Raw genomic sequence first — 14,142 nt, forward strand, 5'->3', positions numbered from 1 at the left:
TCAGCAAATACCATAACTATGTGTGTCCGTATCAATACGGGTGATCTTGGGTTTCGGTACGCCCTCAATATTTCCTCCTTATCGGAGTAGTTCAAATACTTGGTTATAACCTGCCTGGGTCTCACAGGATGTTCTCCCCCATTAGTCTCCATTTGTCTAATGGGGCCCACTCGATGAGCATGTTCCACAAGGCCCCCTAATGCCCTCGGCAGATCCTCCTCATAGATATCTTATACCATGACACCCAGTATATCCTCCAGTAGTCCTACCATTCTCAAGTTACTGTGGTGCAACATATTTTTAAGGTCTTCTATACAGTCTTATAGGCCCGCAGTAAACTGCTCCAGTTGGCGGTGTTTAGCAGATATGACTTTTGCCGAGGTCTGCAGAGCAGTGACTTGTTGTTCAGTATTGGTTATATGGCTTTCATGTGCTTGTACTTTCTCCTACAGGTCAGTGAGTGTCGACAGCGACACTGCTGCGAATCAGGAGTCAAATGCTGAGCAGTATGCACAGTCAGGAGAGTATAATTGCCGGGAACATGGAAGAGCTCCACGCCAGAACTATCCACTACCCCTCTTCTTAAACACTGCTTGTTCAATAACATGTTCACTTTTTCAAGGAATTACAACTACAGTGACACGGTTTGGATCCAGCAACCCGCAATCGTCTTGCTACCAACAGTAAGCATCCAGCAGCTAGCTTCCCACCGGTATTCAGTTGTAGATCCTCCACACATTTCAGCATGTTTTCAGGCAAATGGTTAATAACCCTGGACCAGAAATTAGTCAAGTGTGAGCACAACCAGAGCATATAAGCCATATCTGCAGGTGAAAGCCCAAATTTCAGGCAGGTATTGTCTGGTTGAGCCGCAATATCAGTATGGAATTTAGGTGTACAAAGTGACATCACCTCTAATGATTCCACTGCTTGACAGTAATGGGATCTATATCACGTTTCCACCTTTGTTGGTTTTAAATAGGGAACCCCTCCAGGAATTTGTTTAACAAAAGACGATACAAGAAAGATATCAGTATGGTTATGTAGTTGGAGGTAGCCATTGATCGAAAAACATTTTTGCCTCAAATGCAAATACCTGTAGGAACATCTATGTGGTAGCAGGAAAATCTCCTGCAGATTCTTGAATGGTTTTATATTCCACTAATCACTCAGATGTGTAAGTTTGTATAGGCCAACAGAGCTCCAATACAAGTTTCCTTCAAATTGCAAGAATTCAAGTAAAGCTGTATTAGATACTGTATTTGATACCTCTAAGCTGCTGAACTTTGATCAATAGGGTGTGAATAAGTTTTTTTTAGTTGTAAGCCAACCAATATTCTGGTGGAAGCCTCCACCATCCAAGGCAGATAGCAGGCAAACAAAATAACCAAGAGTTGGGAAGGGATAATTCCTCTAATTCCCCGTCCATCTTGAAATGTTGTAAGGTCTCTAGTCTAATCCGTGGGTGTAACCTGTGCCAAATCGAATCTCTAAGAAAAGCATTCATCCCGCGGAATCTGTTGTGACAACACCGGTGCATTGTACAGAGAATAGAGTAACTGGTTGCAACGGTCCCGATCCACAATTATCAGGGCTGATTCTATATGTACATCACAGCCTCTAATTTGGGACCAGTATCACCTAAAAATAGTAGGGTGTCATCTGCATACAGTACTATAGTATTGTGAACTTGGCCATTTTGAAAGCCCTCAATATCATGGGATCTTCTGACTGCAGCAGCAAGAGGCTAAATGCTAAAGGAAAACATCTGGGGTCAGAGTGGGCATCCCTGCTGTCTACCCCAGGAAAAAGGAACCTCCCTGACAGTTCCCTATTCGCCCAGATCCACGCACAGTAGTGTGGAGCATAGAACTGTGACCCAGGATATAAATTCTGGGCTGAAGCACATAATATACATGACCCTCCAGAGACAAGACCATTCAATACTATGGAAACGCCAAGTATGCTCATAATTACTTGCTGGAATTTTCAAACTAAGAAATAGTCGGCTGATATTGATAGACATCGATTTCTGGAGCATGATATGAACTTTTCTTCTGTACACTGCAGGACGCAGGGCTCAGTAGAGTTTACATATGACATTTCTGCTTACCTTGCCATCACATCCAATGGGTTTCTTGCATTCCTCGCAGCTGTTAGAGTACAGGTTCTCATAACATTTCACACAATATGGGTTTTCTTCTCTCAGAAGGTACTTTTTCCCAAACAGAGATTCCTTGCAGTAATGGCAATCAAATCGCTCGGTCATTTTAGATAACGTCCACGTCTAACCTGAAAAATATGAAATCGTCAGCACTTGTCATAATTAAAACTGGACTATACAATTCACTTAATTTCATAACAGGTTGATTCTCAACCCTGATTCACAGTGCAATACCTTTTACCTACTATCTTCTATGGAGTTTTTGATTAATCGAATGTCTTCATATACTTCTATATACATATACTGCATATATAAATATGACGTCACTTGTGGTTCATAGTAAGTCTGAATCTGTGTTGCATCCCTGTGTGTTGAATCCTGGTGCTATTTGCATGAAAAAGTAGACTATGTTATTTGATTTAACCCCTTAGTGACATGGCCTGAAAAGGCTCTAATGATTTTTTGCTGTGTTTTTTTGGGACACATAGAGATAATTAAAAAGGTAATAAACGTTTAAACATTTCTTTTCATTTTTAGTTTTATTTATTTATTTGGGGATTTTTTGTCATTGTATTTTAATGAATATTTATGAATATTTTTTGTAACAGGGGAAGCCTCAGTAACAGGGGAAATGACCACCTGTTCTCTGGGTATTCTGAAACGAGCTAATTAGACCCAGCAGCTCTGCTTAACCCCTTTAGACCAGGCAGTCATGTGACCGACACTCTGACACCCAGAGACCGGGTCCTGCTCCCACGGCTAGTCTAAAGTCAGCGGGTGGTCCCAGAGGAGGTAATAGAGACCATAAAAGCCTATGGCCGATGTATCCCAATTTATACCTATACTGTATTCCTTTACATTGGGATACTTTGCAGTCTTCCATTGTAAAGCGTGAGTTGCACAGTTTATCTTTTAGACAGTTTCAGGTATATGTTTCCTATTATGTTATGAAAATACTCTACTATTCATTGTATAAATAAGTGCTTAAGTTTAATATGCATGATGGAGGTAGAGAAGAGGAGACACTGAAACCCTGAAAGAAAGAGGCATGATAAACACCCACTGAGCTCAGAGCTTGTTGATTCTTGTTCATACCATAGTCATCAAATAAATTAAAAAAACTCAGAAAGTCAACATAAACATAGTGCTACTTGATCCTCTCCAGGTATACACACACATACCTAAGAATAATTTTTTCTGTGACAACAGATCAGATCTCCTGTATCTCTATGTATGACTTTAGTCCCTTGTGTGAAGTCACGCTATTCTTTGCTTTCACTCAGTTCCTGCATCTGGAATTTCCAAACAAGACCTACTTGTCACTAGTACTGGATTCCTGAATCACACAATTAATCTTCCACCTTTTTTTCCATTTCAGTATTTTCACAACTATGTCCACATGATGCCATGTCGTCTTTCGTCTGAACTGACCTCCTGTGAAAATAAATAGCTTCCATCTTGAGGTTGTATATTTTTTGTGTGTATGCATGTATATTTAATCAAACTAAATCTCTTACATGTAACACTGAGCCAATTGTTCCACATGATTACACTGCACCTTATCTTTTTTTTTTTGTTAAAATCAACGATTTTAAATATTTAACATTTTTCCCAGAGAGGAGATGAAAGTGTAATCCAAAAGGAAAATATCTCAGACATGCTGTTACAGGAGGAAGATATCCAATTCCTTAGTTCATGAAATTACAAAGTGAATTTGCCACATTTTGTTCAATAATTTGGGGGATATGCGGAAATCATAAACTCCTCTCCTAATACTTTTTATTTTACCATTAAATATATAAGGAACTTGTTATGTTTATTATGTTAGCATTTAAAATCTACTTATTATCAAAATGTCCTGGATTCTGTCATTTTACACACGTACTAATGGAATCCGTATGTGAGGTAAAGCCATAGACTTCTCATAAATATTTAGAACAGACAAATACAGATGGAGACTAGTGCTGTCAGTTCTGTATAAGTGAGGCTCGGTGTTTCTAATCCACTTAACCACTATTTATTTTAACACTTGAGCATTAACACTTGAGCATTAATGACCAAACATATTTGATTATATATTAAATGCTAAAAAGAGGTCAGTTGTACCAGTAATGGTGTGTAAAGTGAGGACGTCCCTTAGAGCCACATCAAACTGTATATGTGCAATTTATTCCTTGATCTACTAGCAATTTGGGTATAGTCATAATGTAATTACAGTATATAAATATATCATGGTTAAAAAATCGGATGGTCATCTTTGTTCCCCCTGTTCATCCAAAGGCTGAAAATAAACCCCTTAAGGCCTCATGCACACAAGCGGCTGAAAATTTGGGGACGTCCCCGTAGACAGCTATGGTGACCCGGCGGCGGTGTACGCATGTGGCTTTGTACAGCACTATACAAGTGTCAAAAGATAGAGCATGCTCTATCTTTCTCAGTGTGTACGGCCATGCGTCACTTTTTCATATGAAGAGGGGAACAGGGGAGTACCGACGTTCCAGCATCCCAGGCCACATCTGAATAAGTCAAGGTGAACTTGGAGAGCGGATTCATCAGGTGCTGAGTTTTTCTCCAAAAGAAGGCTGAATCTCTATGTCCATGCATCGATTATCAAGGAACTTTTTAAACAAATTCTTGGGATGAAGACTGAGAGGAGAAAAGACTTTATGATGAACTTGAAAAGCAACAATTTAAGAAATCTTCCCTGCCATTCCTTGTTTATATCATCTATCACTGCACAATATCATGGCTCTATATATACACTCACCGGCCACTTTATTAGGTACACCTGTCCAACTGCTCGTTAACACTTAATTTCTAATCAGCCAATCACATGGCGGCAACTCAGTGCATTTAGGCATGTAGACATGGTCAAGACAATCTCCTGCAGTTCAAACCGAGCATCAGTATGGGGAAGAAAGGTGATTTGAGTGCCTTTGAACGTGGCGTGGTTGTTGGTGCCAGAAGGGCTGGTCTGAGTATTTCCGAAACTGCTGATCTACTGGGATTTTCACGCACAACCATCTCTAGGGTTTACAGAGAATGGTCCGAAAAAGAAAAAACATCCAGTGAGCGGCAGTTCTGTGGGCGGAAATGCCTTGTTGATGCCAGAGGTCAGAGGAGAATGGGCAGACTGGTTTGAGCTGATAGAAAGGCAACAGTGACTCAAATCGCCACCCGTTACAACCAAGGTAGGCAGAAGAGCATCTCTGAACGCACAGTACGTCGAACTTTGAGGCAGATGGGCTACAGCAGCAGAAGACCACACCGGGTGCCACTCCTTTCAGCTAAGAACAGGAAACTGAGGCTACAATTTGCACAAGCTCATCGAAATTGGACAGTAGAAGATTGGAAAAACGTTGCCTGGTCTGATGAGTCTCGATTTCTGCTGCGACATTTGGATGGTAGGGTCAGAATTTGGCGTCAACAACATGAAAGCATGGATCCATCCTGCCTTGTATCAACGGTTCAGGCTGGTGGTGGTGGTGTCATGGTGTGGGGAATATTTTCTTGGCACTCTTTGGGCCCCTTGGTACTAATTGAGCATCGTTGCAATGCCACAGCCTACCTGAGTATTGTTGCTGACCATGTCCATCCCTTTATGACCACAATGTACCCAACTTCTGATGGCTACTTTCAGTAGGATAATGAGCCATGTCATAAAGCTGGAATCATCTCAGACTGGTTTCTTGAACATGACAATGAGTTCACTGTACTCAAATGGCCTCCACAGTCACCAGATCTCAATCCAATAGAGCATCTTTGGGATGTGGTGGAACGGGAGATTAGCATCATGGATGTGCAGCCGACAAATCTGCGGCAACTGTGTGATGCCATCATGTCAATATGGACCAAAATCTCTGTGGAATGCTTCCAGCACCTTGTTGAATCTATGCCACGAAGAATTGAGGCAGTTCTGAAGGCAAAAGGGGGTCCAACCCGTTACTAGCATGGTGTACCTAATAAAGTGGTCGGTGAGTGTATATCAAGGTTTAAAAAAAATTGCTTTTTGGATATTTTTATTATCATGAATTGCTTACAAGGTTGACATGAAAAGGTCTTTCCCTATACTGTAAAACTGCATCATTCAGATTTTGTCAGTTTTCTCTTGAGTTTCGTGAATCTGCAGGAGTTCTATTTCAGATATGTCCTAAGGGAAGAATCTGGCAGATGCTCTCAATCATTCGATTCAACCAATTTATGCAATGAACCACAGCAGATGATAAACCTGACTCTTATTAATCTCTTATTATCTCTTATTTAAGACCTTATTGTCTCTTATTTAAGACCTGATTTCCGCTCCTGCTTTTTAAAGGTCAGCCCATATTCAGAGAATTTATTTCTCATCTTTATTCCCCTGATTGCTCCTTAAATTTAAGTGGGGACTGAGAGCAACAGGGAATGGTAGTTAAAAATTGTTGTGCCAAAAGATACTACATAAAATATTTAATCTATATATATATATATGCCACACATGCCTGGTTCTCAATAATAGTCTCTCTAATTGAGTGTTGAGTCAATTTACTAATTGGAATCTTAAAAAATGGCTGTGATTATCTGTCCCCATCTGGAACTCTCAAATCTGACCCCTAAGAATTAATCTGTAAAAATGATGCCGCAATGTATTATCTCCCAGCTGTACTCCACCTTTAACCAATCACCTAAAGATACCAAACTCCCGTTTGTACAGTGGGAACTAAATCTTGGCATACAAATGACCCTTGAGAGGTGTAGAAACTGCTATGAGATGGTGGCGAGGAGCAGTCATCAGGTGACCCTGTCTGAGACACCTATTAAAGTCATGTATAGGATGCATTTGGTGCCTACTAAAATACCCCTCTGTTTTAGAGTCTGTGACGAAGTGGGATGGACATTACATATTTGGCGGACATGCCCTAGAATCCAGACTTTTTGGAAAAATATTGCTTTTCTGTTATTTACAGTGCTTCACACCACTATAGGGCTGAGCCCCACAGCTTTACTACTAGCAAACTTCCGGGGCTTAAAGGTATTTCGGGAATATGAACGTCTGACACAAAAATCCATGATGATATAAATAAATGAATATAAAAAAAACTCAATGTCATTAGTCAAAAATGGAGCATAGTTTGATTTTATGATTTACAAAATGTATGGCCTCTCTAAAGTAGGCAGAGTTTTCACCAAGATGGCCACAACTGGAAACTACAGGTCCCATGATTCTTTAGCTCACAGTAACTCCTCCTCCTCCTTATGCTCTGCTCCCTGTGATGATCTAACAGACTTTTTTGCTCTGTTACCATAGTAATAGTTACCATAGTTACCATGTGTAACTGCCCTCACTGCACATTACCTCACTGAGATGGGTCTCACCATAACACCGTCCATACTAGATGCACTGCAACCAACCGACTACAGCCAAACATAGTGGTGATCAAATGACCTGCCCAGGCAGGTGCAGGACATGTGATGTGGACATGTGACCAGTGGCCTGTGTCTGTGCCGCATGGAGGAAATCAACGGACTGATTAAAGGGCCAGTAGCATGTCTACAGCATTTTCTGCTAGTGGGAGCACAATTTTAAATAACAACTAATTACATGTTAGCTTAAATTTTGAGGACCCATTTGTATATGAATTATGCTGATTCCTGGAATACCCCTTTATGAGAATCAGGCACATAAACTGGCACAATTCATTTGCATGGCTGCTAGAATCCATGTTATGGCTAGTTAGAAATCGTCGCTCTTCTCTGTAGCCCAAGTCAAGGCCAGTGTCACTGAGATGACGACCTTTGAAAAGATCTCAGCGATAACAGATGACAAAATGGAGGCCTTTCTTAAAAAATAGCAACAATGGTTTGATTATGTCAACCTAACTAATCCCGCTGCTATCTTGGCTCCCTAGTCTCTTAATTGTTACTGAATATCCATTGTGGGCTGGAATAGGATGAATGTGCTTGCAAATCTCAGCTGGACACTACAATAACATTGATATTTTAGGACCCCCCTCCTTCCTTATCCTTCTACCCCTTGTTACCCCTATTATGTTGTGGGTGTTCCCAGATCCCATAGACAGAGCCCTCACCTCCACTCTTTATGATCATAAACCTGTTTTACATTTTTGTGTAGTAAAGTTCCTTTATATTGTAATATTACAACTGTGCATGGGGATTTATGGCCTATTGTGCCCCCTGCAATTTCCTTTATCTGCCTGCTTCTTTCATTAAAACTGCTAAAACTAAAAAAAGGCTGTGGACATTTATCAGAAGTGTCTGAGAGCAAAACTGTTCTAGTTGCTCATGGCAACCAATCAGAGCTCAGCTTTCATTTTTCCACAGCATTTTATAAAATGAAAGCTGAGCTCTCATTGGTTTCCATGAGCAACTAGAACAGTTCTGATACATTTTGATAAATCTCCATATTTAAATATCCTATGGGATAAATTATATATAATAGCCACCCCTCTTCTTAGTATCAGACGATTATCTTGTATCTTTCTAGTCTAGGGATATAATGCCGCAACAAAAATAGGAAGCCAAAAATGGAAAGAACAGCATTTGTTAAGCTGTGAGAAAGATGAATTCCATTGAATACAGTGAACTAGTGATTATCACTGCCTTGATTCTATATCTTGGGCTTGTATCAAGTTTTCTAAGTCAATTCAACCACCTGGTGCACACATAGCTGAGTCTAATGTTTCATTAAATATTTCATAATCTTTCCGCACACTGTGATGGTACAGTATCAATACAGTGGGGCATATTTTTAACATTGATTTATTTATTTAAACTAACATTATAATATGTTACTGAAAATATATGTGTGAATCAGCCCTGTGAATATAATGAGGAGAGGGATCTGCAGCCCTCTACTCCTCATACATGTGTGCTGGCAGCCAACTCACATGTTTAAAGTAGCCCTTCCAAAACCTTAAACACTTCTCTAGAGGTCCTGAAGTTTAAACACTGATCCAGAAAATGTGTTATGTGGGCCCCGATGCCTGCTGATGCCAGTGGGTCCTGATGCCTGCTGACTCTGCCGCTACCACCTGCTGGCTCCATCCTCCATCCACAACGCGACTCCTGGGACTTCAACTCTATCAACACAGATAGAGTTGAATAAGATGATGGTGCAGAGAGCCATCAGCTACTCATCATCATCTCTGTTCCCCTCTTGCAATATAAGTGGCCACAATATAAGAGGTAGATGAGATGTTCTTAGGGGAGATGTTCCTGTGAACATAGGCTTGGGCTGCTTCCACACTATGCGCTACATCTATAAATACTAATGGAAACTGTATTGTGTGCAGTTTGCCTGTGAAGTGGGCAGAGTGCGACAGATTGATGAATTATGCTCCGACATACTGCAAGATAAATGTGGCGCATGGCCCGACTGTGCACTGAAAAGAAGGTGCAAAGACAGACATAAAACTGGTGCAGGGGCTTTAATAAATGAGGGCCTATGTGTTTTTCATTACATTTTAAAACTCATTGCAAACACAATGTGGAAAATGCAACTCAAAATACATCATTATTAAGTGTTTCCGGATGTGTTTTGCCTAATGCATTTACAACACATTTCAAAATGCAATGAGATCGCATCTTGTTAACATGGCCTAAAAATGTACATTCCCATGTAGCACAAGTTGGTCTCCCAGAATCTATTTCACAGGTGGGCCTTAGGTCCCCCTAGTCCGACACTGAAGTATTTTATTTTAAGCTTGTCTTTATGTGTATGTTTGTCTCTGTTAGTGTCAGCATTACTAACTTTTAGTTTACATATTGGCATTGCACAGTACTACTCTTATACAGAATTGCCATGGACAGTACTACTGTCATATCCTGCATATATTTATATATAAATATATATATATATATATATATATATATATTGGTACAGCACAATACTACCACTCTTTCCCTGTGGCTCTAATCAGTGGAGTGACATTTTTTTTTCGAGGTCATCAATTAGGCCAATGATTGGCTGAAGTGGTGTTGTGTGTTTGAATGGCACATTAGAAGCAAACCATATAGGAGCTTCAGTAGCTTCATAGTATGGAAAGGCATTTTACATCTATATGTTTTCTTCAGTTTAAAAGCAGCTTTTATTTTTTAGTTGAAACCCCCCATTAAAACAGTTATGGCTCCTTTACACACACCAAATCGTGTGATTTCACTGAATTCTATAACCACAGACACATAAAAATAACTCACAATTATTATTCTAAATACAGCCTTTATTTGAAATACACGCAAAAAAATAAATTTTCATAGAACCAGCAAATCCAGGACACCCTTAAATCCCCTTGGTATTACATCATTGCATACATTTGTAATGTTTCACAAATATCCACAAGCTGCATGTAAAATAAATATAGGATTACAGAATCACTGCTCCACCAAGATAACATAACAACGCTTGGTGATACATAGGCTTACACTGCAACAATCTGCCATATTTCATGTACTGTGATGTATTCCTGGTTTTAATTTTCAAGGTTTGTGTGATACTTGTGCAAAATTATAAATGTATTCAATGATGTAATAATGTGTAATACATTAGGATGTGGCTGTGGTTATAGATTTTGGTGGCTGCTTTTTTGTAAAGTGAAGTAATTGCAGCAATGACATTCTGTATACTATATGTATTGGTGTCCTGGCCAGTAGTAGATTATAATGTTGATGGTTTGGGTGGTATACCGGGGCCCAAGTCTTCTAAGCAATCTATGGCCACCTTGACCACCCACCTTATGTTATACTAAGAAGGAACTTCACCCATGAAATCCTTATACATATGTGCATGCTCATAATACACATATACACAAGAGCCATTTGAAGACCTTGGAAGGTCCTCCAAAGGCCCTGAAACCACATATTAAAAGTAGGTGGAAGGGATGTATCCTCCATTCCCCAAGAAACTTGATTATAGTACCATATGTAAGAAGTGAATTCTGGACTTGTAGGGGCTATAATATTCATACAGCCCAGGGCCCATGGCAGTCTTAATCTGCCCCTGGTCCTGGACATAGTGTTGTTCATGCTTCCCACCTACATGCAAAGGCTGGAATTACAGCTGGTGCTGGAAGTCAGCGTAAAAGATAGATGAATAGTGATTTGTTTTTGGTTGTCATTTCTATCCATTTTTTAATACCTGGACCACCCCCTAAAGGGACACAAATTCATAGACATTCAAAACTGACTCATTTATCTCTTTCTTTTGTTACCCTTATATGTCTATATGTTCAGTCTGCATCAAACATCCCTTAGTAGTTCGGTACAGAATAATACTTTAGGAAGGACATCGGGTTAATAAATTCTACAATAATTGTTGTATTCCTGCCACAAACTCTCATTGATTTTGGATGAAACCTGAAATCCCTTACAGTAAGCACCAAAGGATTTGTAAGTCATCCAAGAATTCCATCTCCATATAAAGGTATGGGCCATGTTATGTGGATTATGTGTGGGTTATGTGTGATAAAGGTCAGAGAGATTCAGCTTTAGCATCGGAACCATGAACTGATAACATGATCACTTATTAGTTATGAGCAATAATATTACATAAGTGCCTTATAAGCTATTTTGGACCAAATGGCACAATTATAGGTGGGTTCCATTTTATATAAATAAATCTATGGAAAAATATCACTGTAGAGCTAAATAAATTATGTGTGAATGTATACAGTAAATGTTAATATAAACCTTACAACAGGATGTCGTGACAGGTTTATAATGTTTAATGTATTAGCAGGGGTGTTTGCCATTACTCAAAAACTTTTTTAAATTATCTTCATGTTTAAAGGGGTATTCCGGGAATATGATCGTCTGATACAAAAACCCATAATGCTATAAATAAATGAATGTAACAAAACTTAATGTCTTTCGTCACAAAATGGAGCTTGACCCCTTAACGCTCTGCGCCGTAGATCTACGGCGCAAAGGTACAGGGATTGTATGAAGCAGGGCGCCGCCATCTTTATTCCGATCACCGCGCCCCCGAACTTCATCGGGGGGGGGGGCGGCGATCGCTTGCCATGGTAGCCTCGGGTCTTCGTTTGACCCGAGGCTATCTGGCATCTGCAGATTCGTTACAATGAGCCAGTTGTTACAATACAGTTGTATTGCAGTATATGGTAGGAGTGATCTGACCATCTAGGGTTAATGTACCCTAGATGGTCTAAAAAATAGTAACAAAAAAAGAAAAAAAAAGTTTAAAAAATAAGAAAAATTTATAAAATATTAAAAATTCTAATCACCCCCCTTTCGCTAGAACTGATATAAAACATAATAAACAGTAAAAATCACAGACACATTAGGTATCGCCGCGTCCCAAAATGCCCGATCTAACAAAATATAAAAACGGTTACGGCTGGCGGTGACCTCCGAGACAGGAAATGGCGTCTAAATGTCCGAAATGCGACTTTTACACCTTTTTACATCACATAAAAAATGGAATAAAAATTATCAAAATGTCGCACAGACCTCAAAAGGATAGCAATGCAAACGTCGGCTCATTTTGCAAAAAATTACACCTCACACAGCTCCGTGCGCCAAAGTATAAAAAAGTTATTAGCTTCAGAAGATGGCAAAATTTTTTTTTTCTTTTTTGTTCACATTCGTTTAATTTTTGAAAATGTATTAAAACACAATAAAACCTATATAAATTTGGTATCACCGCGATCGCACCGAACCAAAGAATAAAGCTGATGTGTTATTTTGAGTGCACAGTCAAAGTCGTAAAAACTGAGCCCACAAGAACGTGACGCACGTGCAGGTTTTTTAAAAAATTTTTCACATTTGGAATTTTTTTTCAGCTTCGCAGTACATGGCATGTTAAAATAAATAACATTACGGGAAAGTAAAATTTGTTATGCACAAAATAAGCCCTCACACAGCTCTGTACATGTAAAAATGAAAAAGTTATGGATTTTTGAAGGTGGAGAGCGAGAAATGAGCGAAAAAACCCTGCGTCCTTAAGGGGTTAAATAGTTTGATTTTACGATTCACTAAATTTCTCTAAAGTTATCACTAAGATGGCTGCCACTGGAAACTACAAGTCCCAAGATCCTTTAGTTCTCAGTAACTCCTCCTCCCTCTTATGCTCTGCTCCCAGTGATGATCTAACAAGTTTTCTTGCTCTGTTACCATAGTAATGATGTGTAACTGCCATCACCAAAACACTGGCCATACTGGATACACTGCAACCAACCGACAACAGCCAAACGTAGTGGTGATGACATGACCTGCCCAGGCAGGTGCAGGACATGTGATGTGGACATGTGACCAGCGGCCATCTTCTGTCCTGTGTATGCTCTGCAACGGACCGCGCGGAGGAAATTAACGGACTGATTAAAGGGCCAGTAGTATTTTAATTCTTCATTACAGTCTATATCAGCAGCATTTTTCTGCTAAAGGGAGCAAAATTTTAAATAACAACCAATTACATATAAGCTTATATTTTAATGACCCCGTTGTATATGAATTATGCTGATTCTTGGAATACCCCTTTAATTTTCTCTTTTGTGTCCATGAGAAATATATTTTGTTGTTCACAAGGGCAGATTTAAGTTAATATAATCTGCTACATTAACCAGTGAACTCTTTTAACCCCTTAACGCTGAGGCCCTTTTTAATTTTTGCATTTCCATTTTTTTACTCCCCAACTTCAAGCTTTTTATTTTTTCATGTAAAGAGCTGGATGAAGGCTTGTTTTCTGCGTAACAAAAACACTTCATAGTGATGGTATTTAATATTCCATGCCGTGTACTGGGAAGCGGGAAAAAAATTCCAAATGCAGTGAAAATAGTGAAAAAATGCATTTGCGCTATTTTCTTGTGGACTTGGATTTTTACAGCTTTCACTGTGCGCCCCAAATGAAATTTCTACCTCATTCTTTGGATCGGTGCAATCACGGGGATAACACATTTATGTAGGCTTTATAATGCTTTCATACATTTACAAAAATTAAAACCTAATAACTTTTTCATACTTTGGTGTAC

At 39.4% G+C, this 14,142-nt stretch overlaps 1 protein-coding gene across 3 annotated transcripts in view; it reads right to left on the bottom strand.

The window, feature by feature from the left end:
- Positions 1–14,142, bottom strand: part of FHL2 (four and a half LIM domains 2) — a 58,021-nt gene that overhangs the window by 18,205 nt on the left and 25,674 nt on the right. For all 3 annotated transcript variants that reach the window (XM_072135896.1, XM_072135894.1, XM_072135895.1), the window contains exon 2: positions 2,114–2,292. In XM_072135896.1, coding sequence (XP_071991997.1) covers positions 2,114–2,269 — 156 coding nt within the window. In that variant the 5' untranslated portion in view covers positions 2,270–2,292. The remainder of the gene's footprint in view (positions 1–2,113; positions 2,293–14,142) is intronic.

This window comes from Engystomops pustulosus, chromosome 2, assembly GCF_040894005.1.
Source record: "Engystomops pustulosus chromosome 2, aEngPut4.maternal, whole genome shotgun sequence".
In the NCBI taxonomy this organism is placed as follows: domain Eukaryota; kingdom Metazoa; phylum Chordata; class Amphibia; order Anura; family Leptodactylidae; genus Engystomops; species Engystomops pustulosus.